At 47.5% G+C, this 18,410-nt stretch overlaps 1 protein-coding gene across 1 annotated transcript in view; it reads left to right on the forward strand.

Moving 5' to 3' along the window:
• Positions 1–16,848, forward strand: part of PWWP2B (PWWP domain containing 2B) — a gene marked incomplete at its 5' end in the record, with an annotated part of 20,673 nt that extends 3,825 nt beyond the window's left edge. Inside the window, 2 exons of the mRNA XM_009573913.1 lie at positions 3,111–4,764; positions 16,315–16,848. Coding sequence (XP_009572208.1) covers positions 3,111–4,746 — 1,636 coding nt within the window. The remainder of the gene's footprint in view (positions 1–3,110; positions 4,765–16,314) is intronic.
• Between the last annotated feature and the right edge of the window lie 1,562 nt (positions 16,849–18,410).

Below are 18,410 nucleotides of genomic sequence, written 5' to 3' on the forward strand. Positions count from 1 at the left end.
GATGCAGTGGTGGGCTGCCCGCCCCAGCGTAGAAGCAGTCGTGCCGCACCACCATGCCGCAGCAGCATTTGCAGAGCTCATCTGTCGCTGCCCGGGCATGGCCCTCCCTGGCAGCGCTGCTACCTGGGCATGCGGAAGCCACTGCTGTCGAAAATGAATCTTAAGCTGCTTTGTTGTTCAGCCTGGCAGTTTGTGTAATCCCTTGGACAAGACGGGTGGTGTATTTTCTCTCAGACCGCTGGTGCTACTGCATCTTTGGGCTGAAAAACAACTGAAGCCATGCCCGGGCACAGGGTGGTGGCTGATTCTGGGTGAGGAGTCCCTGCTGCGGGGGGCTCTTCCAGATCATTTGGGCTTTTTTCCTTGTATTTTTGTAGCAAGTCTAAAATAGCAAGACCCTGGCCTAAAAGGCTTTTGGTTAAAACGGCTTAACAACCACTGCGCTTCTCTGAAGCTCTTGCCACGAGCTGCCTGTGCGGTGCAGGCCTGCGCCCTGCTGTCCCCGCCGGCCTGCACCCCTCCCCAGCCGGAGCGGGAGGGCTGCCGAGGGCCCACGGCTGCTCCCAGTCCCACTGCGGTCCAGGTTAGCCTTAGTCCAGGGCCGAGCTATGGCAGCAGGGCACAGGTACCTGAGCACAGGCACGCTTGCTTCTTGCCCTGCTGCGTTCCCTAGGGAGGGCATTGACCCACGTGCTGCCGTGAGGCTGGGGTCTGTGGGAGTGCGTTCCTGTGGCAAGGTGGGCTGTTTCAAACGTAGCAGGGTTACAATGTGCTCTTACGTTAACTTTACAAGCATAAATCATCCCGTGAAGTTAACCTTTGAGCGCTTTGCTCCTGCCAAGCGAGAAGCTTCGTGCCATACAGGATCCTCGGGAAGGATTTGTGGATTTGACGGACCTGCCTGCACCTTTGCCTGCTCGGCGCCAGACTGTGGAAAGCAGACAGGATGAGGGCTTGCCTGCAGGAGCAGAGGGAGCTGGGCTTGTCCCCATGTGAGGAACAGAAAACTTGTACAGTTTTCTGGTGTGACCGAATTAGACAATCTCATTGCATGAAATAACCAAAATTTATAGCCAGAGCTTCGGAAGTGATATCACTTTCAGTTGTTTTATGAACGATGCTGACATCTTTGGCTGTACAAACTGTACTTGCTTTCTTGGTCGTCATTTGAAAGACACCTACATTCTCAGTTGTCTCTGTTTAAAAAAAAAAAATCTCTTGGAACAAAAACATTTTGTTCCAAATTGTGCAGTTTCAACAGCGTAATCCTCTTGACTCACTAGCATTCGAACTCTGAGCTTCCCAGTTAAACTAAGCTGTCATCTAAACAGCAAGTTCTTGCACTCTTGGTCTTTGAATAATGGGAGAAGACTTTTCAGAGTCCAGATCACTCAGTGGTTCTTTTTATTTCAGAGAAGGGCGGTGACTTGGTACCAGAATCAGAGTAATTCCTGCTTGCTTAGTTTATGCAAGCTTTTTTTTTTAAACTTGGTGGGAGTCTTCATGGAAATCAGGTGAGAGACATACAGTCTGTAGTTGTCTGAGAAAAGGAGAATGAAGCCAGTGGATTAGAGCCATATTAAATGGGATCCATGTTCCCCATTTTCCTGTGATCTGCTTAAAAAGCCCCGCTCTTTTTGTCTCTAATCTCAGGTGGTACGTGACCTTTGGTAACGCTGCTTTCTGCTGGTGCTCCTGGGAAGGAGACACCTCCTCGCCTGTGCCTGGTGAGGGGGATGATGTTTTAGGGTCCGCCCCCCCACCCCGCAGCAAAGCCATGCAGCCTGAGGGCAGGGCTGGGGAAGGCGCTGGGAGCCTGGGGGGAGGCTCCTCTCTATTGACAAACTGCAGCGGTGACTTTGTGCTTCTCTTGATATGACTTTGTGCTTCTCTTGATAAGGGGATGTGTGACTGAGTGGATGCCTTCAACTTCTCCTCAGTGCCCTTCTGCATAACAGTTGCCAAAGTCCTCCTCTGTAACACCACCAAGAAATTCCTCTCTTGCTAGTGGTTGGAAGGAGAATGATGGCTAGCGAGGAGGGAATGGGGGAATGTAGCATCCTAGGGAGTGTAGCATCCTAAACTAAAACTAGTGTTTGATCTGTAACTGTTCCCCATCTCTTTGTGGCTTCTTCGTGGCTCACCTGTATAACATTTTGTTATTATTAAAAAAGCTGAAACACCTCACTGGTGGTGTACTCTCTACAGAAGTATCTCTGGAAAGCCAAGGCAGCAAGCACTGCCCATTCTGACTCGATGTTTCAGGGCAAATATTTGTCCAAGTGCTGTGTTAGCATAATATTTCTAATGTCAGGCCAAGGGCATAAATTCTGGTGCAGAAATCCAGAGACATGAATCGCAATTTCAGAGGATTTGCTTTTGCCAATATCTGTGCAAGATATTGTATAGAGACTTTGGTAGCCTGTAACGAGACTTGGCATTGAACAATAGTACATCATCATTCTTAATCTTGCTATTCTGAAGTAGTAGTGTATTGCTTATTTTAACAAATAAAGTCATACATGGAAAGACTGGGGGCAGAGGAGCAGAGATGTGTGGACCTGTGGCTTGAAAGTGCAAGTTGTGCATCCAGGTCAGGTTGTTCAGGTTTTGAATGAGAAGCTGAAAAATCAGCTATGCAAGTACAGTGTGAAGAAAGGAAGTTTAATACCTCCCAGAAGGCTTGCATAATCTCTACCACAGTCCCCCTCGTGGCTTTACCAGCCTATTGATAAAATAAACTGCTTTGTGTGATAAAACTTAAAACTTCTTAGAGCAAAACTCTGTGCAAAGGGTTCATGGAAATAGAGATTTTGATCTCCATGCCTTTTCTTGCAGAAGAGTAGGACACCTTTCCTAAATTTTGAAATGCTGTTATTTTCTTCAGTGGCAGAATTGACTGCCTTGTCTTAAAAGCCAAGGGAAAATTTTGTGTTCTTAGTATGTGGAAGTTGTGGGGTTTTGCTTTTTGCTTTTGTTTGGTTTTGTTTGTTTGTTTTTTTTAAAAAGAAACTAGCATGTTTGTTACACACAGTCCTCCCAGAGAAGCACCTTTCAAGCATCCTGACTCTTTGTCTTTTTCCCTCCCTGTCCTTCTCGCCCCATTTTAGATCCGGATTGTTTTGTCTCCCGTCCTCCTTTCCCAAGCACGAGGGCCCTCCTGCTGACGCTTGCGCTAACGGAGTTGCTGACGGTGGAGATGCTGTGCAGGGCGAGACGGAGCCACAGCCCGCTGGGGAGAGGCCTCCCAAAGGAAACGGTGATGAGCAAGTACCCCCGCTCCTGCCTCCCCCGCCGCCTGGCAGCCTTCCTCCTTACCCCCCCTACTTCGAGGGAGCTCCCTTTCCTCGTCCGCTGTGGCTACGGCACACGTACAACCAGTGGGTTCCTCAGCCGCCGCCACGGACTATAAAGAGGACGAGGAGGCGTTTGTCACGGAATAGAGACCCGGGAAGGCTTATCATGAGCACTATCAGGCTGCGGCCAAGACAGGTGCTCTGTGAGAAGTGTAAAAACACTCTGAACCCCGAGGATGCAAACACAGCTCGGCAGAATGCTAAAACCAGGAGGAAGCTGAGCATTCAGGACAAAGAGCAGAAAAAGCACAGTGACTCCGACTACATGGAGAAAAGGAACAAAAGAGAAAAGAGAGAGGATGACAAATTTTCTGGGGAACTAGTACATCGAACACCAGTTATAAAAATATCCTACAGTACTCCACAAGGGAAAGGCGAAGTTGTAAAAATCCCTTCCCGGGTTCATGGCTCAGTCAAACCATTTTGTCCAGAGCGAATATTGCAGAACGGAGGGGAGGACCAAGAGGAGACTAGAGACTCTGAACGGTGTCGAGAAACCAAGTGTTTAACGGACAAGTCAGCAGGCAGCCAGCTTGCTTCCATTCCAAAACTGAAGCTCACGCGGCCCGTGCATTCCAGTGCGGATGTCCCACCCCCAAAGATACGGCTGAAGCCCCATCGCATAAATGATGGTCAGAGTGTTTCCATTTATAAGGCAGAACTCATTGACGAAATAAATGTCCTTCAAAACAGCAGGGAGTCCAATCCTGGCACATTTTACAATGATGAATCCACAGACAGAAGTTTAGCTGAGGTATCTTCAGGGAGTTCATGTGAAGATGAGGACTTTAAAAGATTTCCCCAAGGTAAAGATGGACATGATAACTTGGCTTTCCTTATGAATTATCGTAAAAGAAAAGCAGATTCTTCTAGCTTATCGGTGTGTAGTAATGACAGTCTAGATGAATCCAAGTCTTCTAGTTCAGAAGTAACATCACCAGAACTGTGTGACTTTTTGCCTGGTGATGATGCATCTGTCTCTTCATCTTCAAAAGATGAGCGTAAAATTGTGCCACCACTAACAGTTAGACTGCATACCCAAAGTGTGTCTAAATGTGTCACAGAAGATGGAAGAACTGTTTCAGTGGGGGATATTGTTTGGGGTAAAATTCATGGTTTTCCATGGTGGCCAGCACGTGTTCTTGACATAAACCTTAGCCAGAAGGAAAACGGGGAACCTTCGTGGCGAGAAGCTAAAGTATCATGGTTTGGTTCTCCAACGACTTCATTCTTATCTGTTTCAAAACTCTCTCCTTTCTCTGAATTTTTCAAACTGAGATTTAATCGCAAGAAGAAAGGGATGTATCGGAAAGCTATCACAGAAGCTGCAAAGGCAGTAGAGCATCTGACTCCAGAAATAAGAGATCTCCTAACACAGTTTGAGACATAACTTTGCCTCCAGTGTCAGGTGAGTGCTTGCTGGACTAATGCTTCCCATGAAAAACCTCCTTGTGTTTTTTAACCTATGTTCCACTGTTTGCATTTATTTTCCTTAAAAGCTGAGGTGGACAATTGTTAAACTTAAATGCCTGGCTGTTAGTTAGTGGTGGTAATTTTAGAGATGATAAGAGCCTTTAGTTCCAAACGTTTGGGGGGTCCATGGGAATGGGAGCCCCTGCTCCAATTCAGGCGGGAGTACAAAGCAGTTGGCATCGGGAGGAAGCAAGCATCACTTGCTCAAGGAGCTAGTAAAATTGTAGTCATGTATCAGCGCTGTTTACAGCTAGGATGTGGCGAGTATTGACGGGATACTTCATTTGCATCAAAACTAATCCTCTGTGGCTGGAGGACTAATAGCTCCCAGACTTTAAGTTTCTTTGAAATACCTCTTGGTTCAAAAAACTAAAACTCTTCTTGGGATCGAGACTATATTTATCATATCTAGATACTGATGCCCAGCAGTTACCCATGACAGTTAAAGGGCCCTTGGAGGCCCTTTGCTCCCCTGCAGTTTCTCTGACCCCTCTGGCATTGATTTCTTACGAAGACACTTCCTTTATGGCTCTTCAAAATTATTATACCAAAAACTATCTTTAACTGGGGAACAGTATTTTAACATTTCTCACAGCACTTGGGGTTTGGCTTGTGTCTGAAATGTTGGGGTGTTGCTGGGGGACGGCCTGTATCATCAAATTAAATTATTTTGGGCTTTACCTGCAACCTCTTTCTTTGAGGACCTAAGGTGGGAACATAAACATGGGAGCTGATTCTCTGTAATGCCTCCACGTTTTGCTTTTACTGGTTGCAAGCATGGAGGGAGATGGGACTCCCTTTCTCATCAAACAGTCAAAACTTTGCCCAGGATGAGAATTTGATACCTAAAAATACAGGATGTGGTGTGACAGGGAATAGAAATACCATCTGTAATTTCAGTTGATGCTGCCTACTACACTGCCCTCAGTGAAATCCATGGGAAAACTCCAGCAACTTGAATAAGATCTAGAATTGTTTTCACGACCTTCTAGTCATCACTATCTGGACAAAACCTCATCTGTGATACTGTTAAACAAGGGGAGGGATTAACTTTTTGTCTGAAAAACATAACTAATCATTAGAAAGAGTCTTGTTGTCAAAGGTCTTGCTTTATACACTGTGGTTCATTATGTTGTCCCCTAAATTTTTCTGCTCTTTTTTGTGCTAGAAGGACTGTGTGTACACAAGCCGCTACTACTCCTGCTGTAGACTGTCTGTTCTTCTCTAAGCTATTCTAATGCAGTGGGACTATGATGGTCAGTGCTCATGTAAATCCTGAGGGGGGGGAAAAGGATTTTTTTGTACCCTCTGTCACAGGACTTCACCACTTACTTGAGTGTGATGAAGGACTTGATTTGCTTGAGTTATTATTACATCCCAGCAAGCCTGGCTGGAGTAAATAATCAGAGCGTGGCATATTCATCCTGTGTGCTCAAGGTGTCTGGACGACTGGACACTCGAGCAAGTAAAAATGTGTAACTGCAGCAGCAGCATTTAAGCTTCATCCTTGATCTTGGCCCTTCAAGATCAGGGCCTTCAAGATCAGCGCTAGCTAAAGACTTTATTATATCAAGAGCGTTTGGGTTGGACTCAAATTCCTATTAGCTAGATCTAGAGTATAAATAAACCTGGTGCTTAGAATACGCCGTCCTCACCAATGAAACTATCATGGTCAAAATCCATCGCTCCTGTATGAACAGTGCTCTATTTAAAGGAGCAGCAAAGCCTCATCCTTCTTCTGAACTGTCTTCACTGTGTTTGTATGTGCACTTTGGGACAGCTTTAGCAGAACAGATGTCGTCACCGTTACTGACAGCTGTCTTTGCTGTTGTGAGCTCCGGGTGGGCTGGTATGCCACATCTGGTGGCTTCTGGGAAGGAGAAGGGGCAGGGTGAAGAAGCACCTAATGCTTCAGATCAGTCAGATTGGCCATGCCAGTCAGTCCATGCGGAATAGGAAAGTGTGTGGCCAAGAGGAGCTCAAAGTCCAGACCTGGAAGTCAAATGGGAGGATGTTTGCCCTATCACATGTTAGCCTAAGGAAAACGCTGCCTGTTCTCACCAGTAGGACCACTGCAGACCCAGCCACGAGATGGGGGGTGAAAGGCTGTAGGGCAAGGCCTCAAGGAGGAAAAGAAGCACTTGCTCTGGAGGAGACCTGGGTTATTGCAGACACGGTGGCCATCTGAGCTATAGGTACAGAGCAGAAGGGATGGGGCAGGTCTGTAAACTGGGGGAAAGAAGAAAATGTTGAGAATGATAAGAAGAAAATGATGGGATGGCCTGGATTAGGCTAGATCCTTCCTTCCCCCTGTACTCTTCAGCCAAACCTCTCCATGTATACATGGGTATATAGATTTAACACGTATTGCCATTTCATTGACCTCCTTCCGCTGGCTTTCCACAGATGATTTTCTGCCTTACATGTGTCTAAGGTGAGCTGCCCACCCGTCTGCCTGTCTGGCAATGGTATAATAGCTGGATAAACAACTGCAGTTGCTCAAAACTAGAAAAGCAGAACAAAACTTCCCACGTTCCACATGTTACACTTACTTAGATTCCCTATCAGACCAGCATGTCTAGTGTTTTGGTACGTCACTTACAAAACAATTCATTATTTCGGAGACTTCCCCTGTATCTAATTCTCTCCATTCAGGAGGACTAAATTTTATTGCTTTCCTTGAGTTTTCCTAAGGTGGAACTGAAACGTTTCCATCAGTTGCTCATCGACTGTTCTTTCCTAAAGGGTGTAACTTAAGTTTTCACTAATGTTTGCAATTCCTGAGTCCTAGGACCACAGTGACACTTGAGTTGCAGTTAAACATCTGAAAGCTTTGAGGCCTTTTCAAGGCAGTACAGCCTTACATCTGGTTTAAAGTAGTTTCTAAGAGCAGGCATCTGACTGGTAATATTGCACGTTGCCGCTGTAAAATCCTTCATGCTGTGACAACACTGGCAGCTGCACTAGGGCTTGTTATCGTTAGCACAGAACAAGAACAAGAGTCCAGGAGGTGCCTTCAGCAGCAGCACTTTGCTAATGCCGCTTATGCTAGTCCTGGGCATGGCAGAAGTTTGACTGTTGACGTTTTCTGTTGTGAAACTTTCTGTCTTCTGGCATGTGATGCTGTTCTGCAAAGCGTGGAGGGTAATTACTGGAAAAAATGTTCAAACAATTCAGGTAATTTGTGAATGCATATAAAACTGGAAGCAATTGCAGTTTTTTTTAAAAACTTGATTTGGGTTGGAAAAGCTGCTATGAGCATTTTATGTTTTTATTATTCTGTCCTTATATTTTTTTGCAAAGAAAATACTTTATTAAAACCCTGTCATTAACTGACTAGTAAAACAAGGTTTCTGGAAAAAAAACAGATTAGCAACCCGTAGAAGTCAAATTTGTAAGACATTTGGTTTAGAGTAGTGCCAGGAGAAAAATGCTCACTCAGCATCTTCTCATGCTGCTTTATAGCTTCTACCTGTGTGTCACGTACAGGGAGCCGCTGTGCACGCTGCCCGTGCTGCAGAGAGGGCTGCGCTGTAGCTGGACACTTGCTGAGTTATTCTTACCTGGTTTTAAAGCACCAGATACTGGCTCACCTCCGCTCGTCATGCTTTTATGACCGCAGGCCTCTGTCGTTAGCAGAAGGTGGCCGGACCCAGGGCTCTGGCAGTGCCAGGATAACGGGCAGCGTTACGTCCCCGCGGAGCCAGACCCCCGCGCTGTCGGCAGCCCTGTCCCGCAGGGTGGGAGCCGGGGTGCAGCCTGATCCCTCGCCATGGCGGCCTTGAGCACAAAGGCTGGTTGCCCCTAGCCCGGGGCGAAGGAGGTTTGCCTTTCCCTCAAGGAAAGCCCGTCGTGGGCCGGGAAGTCAGAGCGAGGCCGTGGCCCAGCTGCTCTTGGCAAGGCCTGCGCTTCGCAGCTCTGCTTCCTCCTCCTGCGTGGGACACCTCAGGCAACGCTAGCTGGGGTTGTCCAGTTGCGTTTGCTGCTCCTTGGGGTTGCTGCGGCTGCTCGCTTCCCTCCCCTCCTGCCCGTGGCTGAGAGCTGAAGAGGGGGGCCTGGGCGTGCCAGAGCCACAGAGAGGTGGCCGGAGGGGCAGGGGGCACAGCTCGGCGCACTGCCACGCGTGGCGGGAGAAGGCCAGAAGAAGCTGAGCCTGATGTTCAGGGAGAGACAGTAGTGCCACCAGGGATGGACATCTCGGAGCCGTTTGCCCGGGGCGGTACCGAGCTCCCCATGGGGCAGCGGTGGCCGCAGCAGTGACCGCCCGCACAGCCGAGCTCCGCTGCGCAAGGCGCAGCCGTGCTGCCAGTCCATCCTGGCAGGGGTGGCTTTGCTTCCCCCGCGCTCCTGCGGCATCCCGCCCCTCTTCCCCGTGTCACTGCCTGAGGCCGTGCTGCGGGCCTGGTTGGACGCTCGTCATACGTCACCCACTTTGGTTGCAGGACTCTTGTCTCCAGAGCTGTTTCAGAGGGTCAGAAAGTCTCCCGAGAGCTGGAGCGTTGCCTGCGGCGTGCCGAGCACGTGTTTCTCAGCAGGGGTGGTAGGCCCATGTGTGGGACCTGCTCTGAGAGCTGGAATCGCGGGCTTCGGCACTCCTGCCTTGGCTTTTTTTTGGGAATAAGAAAATCTCTTGTGCTTTTGCATTTTGCTTTCTCTTCGTTTCCATGATAATGTCATATTAAAACTTGCAGCTGTGTAAGCTTCAAGTTCCTTGAGCCAAACATATTGCACAGTGATGAGCACCCCAGCTTATTTCTGGTTTCGTAACAGGTTTGCTGGCATACCCCGGGTGTTGCGTTCAGCCTGTCTCCCCTCCCTGGTCACAGCCCTTTCATGCAGTAAAACTTTTTGTAAAAACTGCTTGTAAATTTTCATATACATCTCTGCATGAAACTAGTTTACAATATGTATATTCATCTGCTTTTTCAGTCTGGAAAATCCTTTATTTTTCCTCTCTCTCTTTATCCCCACCCCCAAGCTGCAAGCTGTGGCTGTGGAACCATTAAACTTGAAAATACTGGCTTTTGAAGGTTTTAATTTTACTGCTATTAGCTTAATAGACCCTCAGTACCAGTACATTTAGCCATTCATCACAAAAAGCACACTGCTACTATGTACAGCAAAATCAAAGCTTATTGCATACTTGCTATATATAGTAAGCTCTAACGTAAAATTTGGAACATTGGGTTATGACTTCACCTTCAAAGATGTTCAGGGCTTTGTATGTGCATGTAGCCAGTACTGCTTGCCAGCAGTTTATGAAGCAACATAAATCACTCTTCTTTTTTCCTTTTACCTGTTCTCTTCTGCTCTACCTGTGACACAAAAAGGTTATATAACTTTATATAAAGCTGTGGTGGTGACTGCTGTGATAGCTAATTTTTTGAAAACACCTGCCTGGTCACATGAAATATTTCAGCCCAGAAGATGAATGCTTGAGATTTTTCTTGGCCTGGTTTCTAGATGGTTCACTCAACTAAAACCAAGCATCCAACTTAATTACTGTTTCTCAGTCTTCCTCCAAACTGCTTGGAGTCAGCGTCTCTGCATACTAATACAAAGTAGGAGAACAAGTCTAAAATAGACTGCACTGCATACTTGTGTGCCCCAGCACTGGGTGCCTGAAGCTGCACGTCTGGTGGCATCCTCCTGATTTTCCTGTTCCCGAAAGCACTTGCATGTTTGGCTTGTGACCACTGCGACTGCATTTGGAGACCTCTGGACCCGTGCTGCTTCTCCCTGTTTGTGCCATCTGTTGCCCCTCTTTCAGCGTATTTTTTGGAAATGCCAGCAGGCCATACATTGTGCTATTTCTAACTGCACACGAGCTGCGCAGATGCCCAAGAATGCGATCGGCTTACGTGAGCTGTAACTTCAGCTGCCGAAGGAGATTTGTATCAACGTAAGGGCTTAACAACTCCCTTGGAAGCACAGCAAGCTGCTTGCTGGACTGAGGGTCTCCAAGCCCCATCTGAAGCTTTGGGCATCTGCTGGTTGTGCTAGCCGAGCGTGCCCGCAGTGAGCGGAGAGGGTGGGTGTCCCTCTGCGGTGTCAGTAGCCTGCCGTGCGCTCAGTGCTGGTTGGATCTGTGCAGGAGCAGGGACTGTGCTGGGGGCTCGGGGCAACGGGTGCTTTCAGTGGAGTGCGCGGGGGGCCAGGCTCCGTAGAGCATCCCCTTCCGCAGCGCTGCTTCCCGGGATGGGAGAGATGGGCCATGTCCACGTGGTGAGGAGAGCTGTCTGGGCGAAGAGCCTGGAAACTTGCTGCTTTGAAAAGTTTTACAAATAATGTAAAAATGAAATTTCTGCAGCTTTTCCTGAATTGCATTTATGTAGTCATTTCATTTGTAAACTCAAATGGAGGTGTCTAAAACTGCGGCTACAATTCCCCTTTTCACACCGAGCACGGCTGACGTGCAGTTTGGAGTGAGCAGCGCTGGTCAGCCGAAGGGGTAAAGCCCTTACTGAGGGAGTCCTCTTGCCTCTCCGGGTAAGGCTCAAAAGTTCATCCTACTTCTGTTGCGGTTAAGCAGATATTTGCAAAGTATTGAGCACCTCCAAGTTGCGCATACAGAAAGGCTACTTTGGGCCAAGAAGGAATAGGGGATTTTTGGAAACTTGGGGATAGCTCTGTGTAGAGAAGGGTGCTTGTTACTCTGAAGGAGAGGAATGAACAAGGTCTTCATGCAGTAGCCATGCATTGTTAATGGCACATGCAGCCGCTTGGCTCGTGAGGCCTGGTGACACAATAGGATGACACAGATATTTCCCATTTTAATGCTCAGGTGTGAAAGGTAGGACTTTGAACCCCAAAATCAATGTGAAGACTCTTAGACGTTGAAAAACTTGCAAACTGTTGTTTTTCAGCCTTGATACTTGTTTTGTTTTTTCTGTAAGTACCCATCGCTGACACTAGGATCAAGGTGAATGGGAGTATGTGGATTGAGTGACAAACTCTAACTTCTGCCTAATAAAAGACTTAAGGAAGCTGCTTGCCTATATCCTGCAAACTAGATGAGGATGAGCTGGTGCCAGGTATATTTTTTTAAATCTGCTTGATGCATCTGTTTTGCACTCAGTATGTACCTTTACAGAATATGTGGGCTTTGCATTAGCTGGTTTATGAACTTTTGCACATCCTGAGATTATGTACATCTGAAATAGGCTTCTTATGTCCAGCAATGATGACAGAGATGGGGCTTAATACCTTGACTTCAGGAGTGCTTGTGCTCTTCATACCTACAGTCCTTGCACCCCAAATCTCCAGCTCTTCAATCAGTTGGAAGGTGCTCTCTCACTTCTCCTGGTGCCGACTGCCCCGGAGCAGGAGCAGCATGCACCAGCATGCACCAGCATGCTGCATGCACCAGCAGCGACATCCATCTGGCTCATGAGGGCGAGGGCTGTGTCTCCCGCCTGTCCCGAGGCTGCCGGGCTGGCCCCAGTGCCCGTGGGCAGCAGAAGGTGCTTTGTGTTCCCATCCCTACAGATGCGGCATGGAGCGAAGGTCCACGTGTGGCTCCTCCGCCTGTGCCAGTGGACGTGACTCATCTCGCCTTAGCAAGAGGGTCACAAACGCTCTCCGGCATCTTGTGCCTGAGCCTTTCCCACATGAACTCTGTCAGCTGCCCTGCATTAGTCGTATAATCATCTCTTGGTCACTGGGTATGCATGTCTCTCTGGAAGGGAGGGGCTGGGCTTTTTTTTAATGAAGGCTTTTTTTCATTAAGTTGATTAATTTCTGAAGGAGTGAATGCTTTTAACTGATGTACCAGTTCCTGTTTAATCTGCATTAGATTCGTGCTATTGTAGGATCAGACAGACTTGTTTTCTTTATAAAGCATATTTCCTGTGTGCTCTCTGCAGTTGAAGAAATGAATAGTAGCAAAATTACTGGTTTAACTTCCCTTATGAATGATGACTTGCTCTATTTTGATTCAAGCCAATAGCTTGAGCCTTTTCTTTGTGCAGAAAGCAACCCTTTCTAAAAGCAGAAAACCCTCGAACCTGATACAAGATTTTTCATAGAGATGCTCGGATGATAGAGTTTAATATTGGAGAACATAGCTGCCAGCCTGTTCAAGCCAGCTGGATACTCCTGCCTTAGGAGTTGGAGACAGTTCCAAAACCCTGTCTGGCAGGTCAGGGATGGGGGTCCCTGCTGCGATCAAGTAACCCCCGCTTGCCCCAGTCTTCCTCCCGCAGGAAGAAAGCATGGGAAGGAAGGACTTTTCCAGACCGCTGCCAGGAGTGGCCTCTCTGCCCTTCCCCTTGCCTTCTGATGGCGACTCCGGCTGTTAAGCAGGTACTGTCTTTAGAACCAAAGCCCTGCAGGAGCCACTCAGCTGCCTGTCAGAGGTCCTCTGGGTTCCCCAGCCCCTGGCCCTCCTCCTCAGGGCTGCAGGAAGATAGGACCACTTGATCCTCCTGAGCTTCAGCCAGGGCTGCCTCACTGCCCTTCCCCAAGGGAAGATGTCTGGAGGGAGACTGATTTGGTGATGCTCAATTACAGCCTGCTGTTAATTGCATTATGATTAGAAAATAGTCCTCAAAATAATTTGCTTGGGTGGAGAAAATGACCAGGCTTCTTGCTGCTGTCGCTTCCCAACCTGCCAGGATGCGCAGGGTAACCGGGGCTTGTGCCGCTCACAGGGCTGCGGTGGGAGAGGGTTTCAGTGCGCAGCGCTCCGGAGCTCTCCAGATAAACCGTCTGAAGGAGATGGGTTCCTCAGTCTGGCTCGGGCACGTGTGTGTGTCTCGTGGTCTCCCTCTTGAGCTAGCCTGTGAGTGTCTGCTGGTGGTGGCGGTGCAGCCCTGGACGCCCGGCAGCACGCCGGTACGTGCAGGAGCCCCTTCAGTGCTGCACCTGGTACTCCCATGAAGGCAAAAGGCACGGGATCCAGGGTGCGCCCCGTGCCGCAGAGCGGGTGTTAGGCATGTCCTGCACTTGTCTCACCTGAAGGGTCAAGGCGCGAGTCCCCCGAGCGGGGCTGCGGGCAAAGCTGGTGTGAGCAGGGTCCCCATGCATCAACACACTCGGGATGCGGTAACCTCGGAAGATAAATCGGCTTTCTGCACTCTGCTGAAAGTGAAATGAAATCTGAATTTGTGAATGGCTAAATTTGATCCAAAACTTCATTTTTTTATTATGAATAAGCACTTGGCTTCAGGAGAGCTTTCTTGGCTTTTCTTTCAACATACAGCTTAGCACACAGGCTGCTAGATCATGCCGTTGTCCTGAGTCAGCGGTCTGTTATGTATTCATTACTCATATGTGCATCGAGGCTACAGCAATGTCAGAATGTAGTGTTTGAGCTGCTGCTCCATCTTGAAGATTTTTTTTTTTAACACAAGTCTGAAGTTTTCCAACGATGAAGTGAGGGCATATGAGTGACTGTCGCTGTGTTGCTCCTCTTGAACACGTGTTGAAAACTCCTGTGGTCTGCTCAGGGCTTGCTTAAAACAGACACCTGAGCTCTCGTGGGAGGCAGCCTCTGCCCCCTTGCCGAGCCTGGGCTGCGGAGCTCTGGGTTTCTAGGCTGGGGACAAGCGCCCGTCCGTCCGCAGGCACACAGAGCTGAGCAGGGTAGTGAGGTTTTGACATTTCGAGAGGTAGAGCATCAGCTGTTTTAAAGCAGTTTGCCGTTTTGCAGGTAGCACCAACTTTCTGCGCTCAGAGGAGATTTTTGCCCCCAGGTAACCTCGGCAAGCAGCTGCAGTTCGGCCTCATCCCTGTCCCTACGAAGGGGCAGCGTCTGCCCTTGCGCAGGCAGAAGCCTTCACTGGGAGGTTGTTCGGCATCGTGCTTCTGTTGTGATGCTTCCTTCTTCCAAGCGTGAAAATCGCAAAGAATAAAACGAGCCTGAGGGCTTGCTGTTACCTCCTCAACAAGGAAATGCATTTTTTTCTGTTCAGATCAAATATTCTCAATCTGTAATCTGTCTCTAAAGGGTCAGCTTTTTGCAAAAACCATTTGAGGGATATTCTGCCAAGTCCGTGGACCTCACTAAGGCTTTGGTAGATGTAAGATAATAAGCCTGCAAGAGAGTTTGTTGTGTGCTCTTGAAAATCTCGCCATTCATCAGAAGGCAAATGAATAGATTCTCCTGCAAGATTAAATATAAATTTATACTCTGTCGACTATGGGTAATAGAGCCTTGTTGTGAGACATCCCAGTTTCTTAGGAGTGGGATGATTCTGCTAAATACTGAAGGAGTTTATGAAACCTGATTGCAGTCCTCTGGAATATAGGTTTTAGGGCAGACGTTCATGGTGTATTGAATCAGCTCTTTGAAGTCTCGATTGTATGGGCGATACTGAAGATCATTCTGGATGCTGAGTCTGGGCAAATCGGTGTCGCTTTTGGTTCCATGCCCACAGAAGAGGTGCTGCTGCGTTTTCAGCAGCGTTGGAAATGTGATCATCTTCCTGTCTTTGGTGTTGGCGTTCTTGGTTTATTGTGCTCTGTACTTGTAAGTCACAAACCTCGACTGTGAGGGGGTTTTAAAGGTCTTTGATCTTTTCCTTCATAGCATTAATCCTGTTTGTCAGGAACACGGATTTGAGCCTCTGTGTCCTGTGGTTCTGACTTGGCCACATTAGTTGATTTGGCACGGACGTTTGTTAGGGCTGGTCAGACTTTTGAACTGGCTTAAGCTGAATTGCGTTTGAAGTGTGGTGCAGTGATGCTTTTGCAGGTGAAAAGTGTAAGTGTATATCTCCGTGCCATTTTTTCATTAATTTCTGTATCACTGAGTTGTTTCACATGTCTTCTGGTTTCTTCACTTGATCTTGAAGACAAATGGATCCTCCCAGAGACACTGGCCGTCCCAAGGGCTCCGCAGTTCTGCCATGGCACGCACTTGCTTCTGCGGCCTGAACCGAGCAGTGGTCTGGGGCGGGAAGGGGAGCCTGTGGCAGGTGGGGGGTCCGAGGGGAAGCGGGGTGTCTTTTACCTCTGGAGGCAGAATGAGAAGGTGGCATGGCTGCTTTGCCTCTTCATTAACACGCGATTGGGGCGCTGCAGCAGCGGTTGATATCTTGAGCAGTTGCAGGTACTTAGAAAAGCTTCTGTACAGCTTGCTCTCAAGGGGAAAATAATCCTATTTTATAGACTGTGTTTGAAAAGTGGAGGCAGATGTTCTTCATGTGGCGCTCTCTGTAGGGACTCGTGGCAGATTAACCTACAGTAACCCACCCCGAACGGGGACTTAAAAGTCTTTAAGCCAGAGACTGAAGATTTATTATCGTCGCTGAAATTCATATCATGTCTATCTTGGAGAAAATTCCCCCTCTTACTTTGGGTTTGTTAACTTGACGAGTTTCTTCCAAAGCTGTAGCTGCTGCTGTGTTTGCCTGCTGGGCCAGCTGGGAGCAGGAGAATTCCTGGCTATATTTAGAGGAAACCCGGAGCGTGTGCCTCGCCGCTAATGCCGGTCCGTTCCGTGCCGCCTGCAGTAACCTCTCCCTCTTTCACTTTCTTCAAGGTAACAGAAGATAAGAGCACAGCTGTTCTCCTAGAGGGTCACGAAGTCTGTAAACATCCTGACACGCTCCCCAGGAGAATCTGGAGGTTGCCGTGCGCATGGCAGGAGGACGAGTTTCCTTGTCAGATTGCACTGCTTTTCATCTGGGACAGGTGACAGGCACCGGGACTTGGAGTTAGGTGGCTCTTCTGGTGTGAGGCTGGCAGGAAAGTCTTAAGGATATCTTACCCTAAAATGACAATTTGACAAGTCATACGGCAATGAACTAGGAGAACAGCAAAAACCACAACTTGGAATGTATTTATTACTTAAAAGTTAGCTATTCTTGATAAAATCCCAAAAATTATTGCTGCTGCTTATTTTACTTACAGATTTCACACACTTGTTAATTTTAAAGCTACCAAACTTTTACTCAATACTGTACTCTGAGAAATGTAAATGGAGCAGGACATGCAATAGAATGAAATCATTGTAGTGTCTTAAGTACAATGGACTCACTTTTGTGTCTATTAAAACTTGGAAAATGTGCAACACATAACTGTGGCTGTCATTGCATATGTTAAAGCTTTTTCATGTCCGTCCACTGCAGAGCTGAGAGAGTCAATGTTTTCAGGTACGTGAACCTTGGATAGGTTTGTGTCCTAAACCTGTGCTTTCTTCAGTCACCTGAAACAGCAGGCAGCGCTTGCTCATGCTGCATGCGTGGATGTGGGTGGTTAGCCTAATGGCTCCGACTGGAAAGTGAATTAACATTTTGAACTAACTTCTGTGTTCACACCTAGTCAACGAGTGTAACTTAAGGCCCCTTGAACACATGTTATTGGATAGAAAGGATCTTCATCCTTACACGTGACCAGAAATGATTAGCAGTCTTTAAAAAACAGAAAACAAACAGCCCACAGCTTTTATACCAAATTTAGAGTACAAATGGTTTACAAACTAGAGTGACCTGTGAACAAGCTTTTGAAACTGTATCGGTTAACTTTTCTGGTTTTGCATTAGTCTAGCTTTCCCTTGGATTCCCTCAGTCTAGAAACATTAATTTGTGGTAATCCGTTGCTTCTGATGCCGGAGAAAACAGTTCAGAGTTGTCCCTGCTAGCTAAAATGTTGTCTGCATGTAGAAGATTGCCTTTGAGCTACAGGATCGTTGCACAGATTCTGCTTCCTGTTTGTTCTTAATCTGTTGCAGCAAACACTGTGATGAACTATTGTTGAATTAGAAGAACGAGCGGATCGGAAAACATATAAGCTCGTGTTTTCCTGGTTCATGCTGGTTCATATTGTGGTCTTTTGAATGTCAGCGAGAGAGGTCAGAGCTTCCCTTTTCTGTTTAACAACAACAAGTTCCACAAGAAGAGTTCAACACCAAAAAAACCCTTCTGCTGAGTCTCAGTAAGAGCGTACAATGAGTCAAATATATTTCCCTTAAAACAGTTGGAAGACTGTGGTATAAAACATGCAGACTAAATGCAATGCTGAAATAGGACAGCTGTCTCCCAAGACCGATTTTGGCCACCTCTGCAAACAAATCAATAAGCTTCCTGTTTTCCAAAAATAAGTGTAAAAAGGACAGCAGTATATAGCGAAGGAATGTGTTCCTGCACCTTGTGTAAAGCCTTTATGAAGCAGTTGTTTACCTGGGCATCCACTTTGCCCATCTCCAAAGCAGATTCCTTGGCTGGCAAAGATGCTCTTCTGCAGTGAGTACTCCCACTCATGGAGAAAACAGTTCTACCTTTCTCAGCTCCTGTCTGTCCGCCTTCAGGAGTTTCTTTGTGGGTTTTTTTCCTAGCATCTTCTCGAGCTAGGCCTAGGGTTAGCTGATGGCTATGTGAGGTAGTTTTTGTGTTTTCTGCTCACACAGTTCTTTATTGTACAAAATCCCTGCCAAAAAGCGTTGCCAAGCTTTTTGGCTGTAGCATTACAGCAGTTAGCTGAAGGGAGTTACAAGCAGCCTTCTGTTCATTTAAAAAATAAAATTAAAAAAAAGGGCAAACAAAAATAACCAAGCCCCCACTCCCCTACGCTCTCGGGAAAAGCGCTTGTCTACTCCCATCTTTAGTGAAGGGCTGCTCCCGCCTGCGCGTGGAAAGG

Source organism: Fulmarus glacialis, unplaced genomic scaffold (assembly GCF_000690835.1).
Source record: "Fulmarus glacialis isolate BGI_N327 unplaced genomic scaffold, ASM69083v1 scaffold24593, whole genome shotgun sequence".
Classification (NCBI taxonomy): domain Eukaryota; kingdom Metazoa; phylum Chordata; class Aves; order Procellariiformes; family Procellariidae; genus Fulmarus; species Fulmarus glacialis.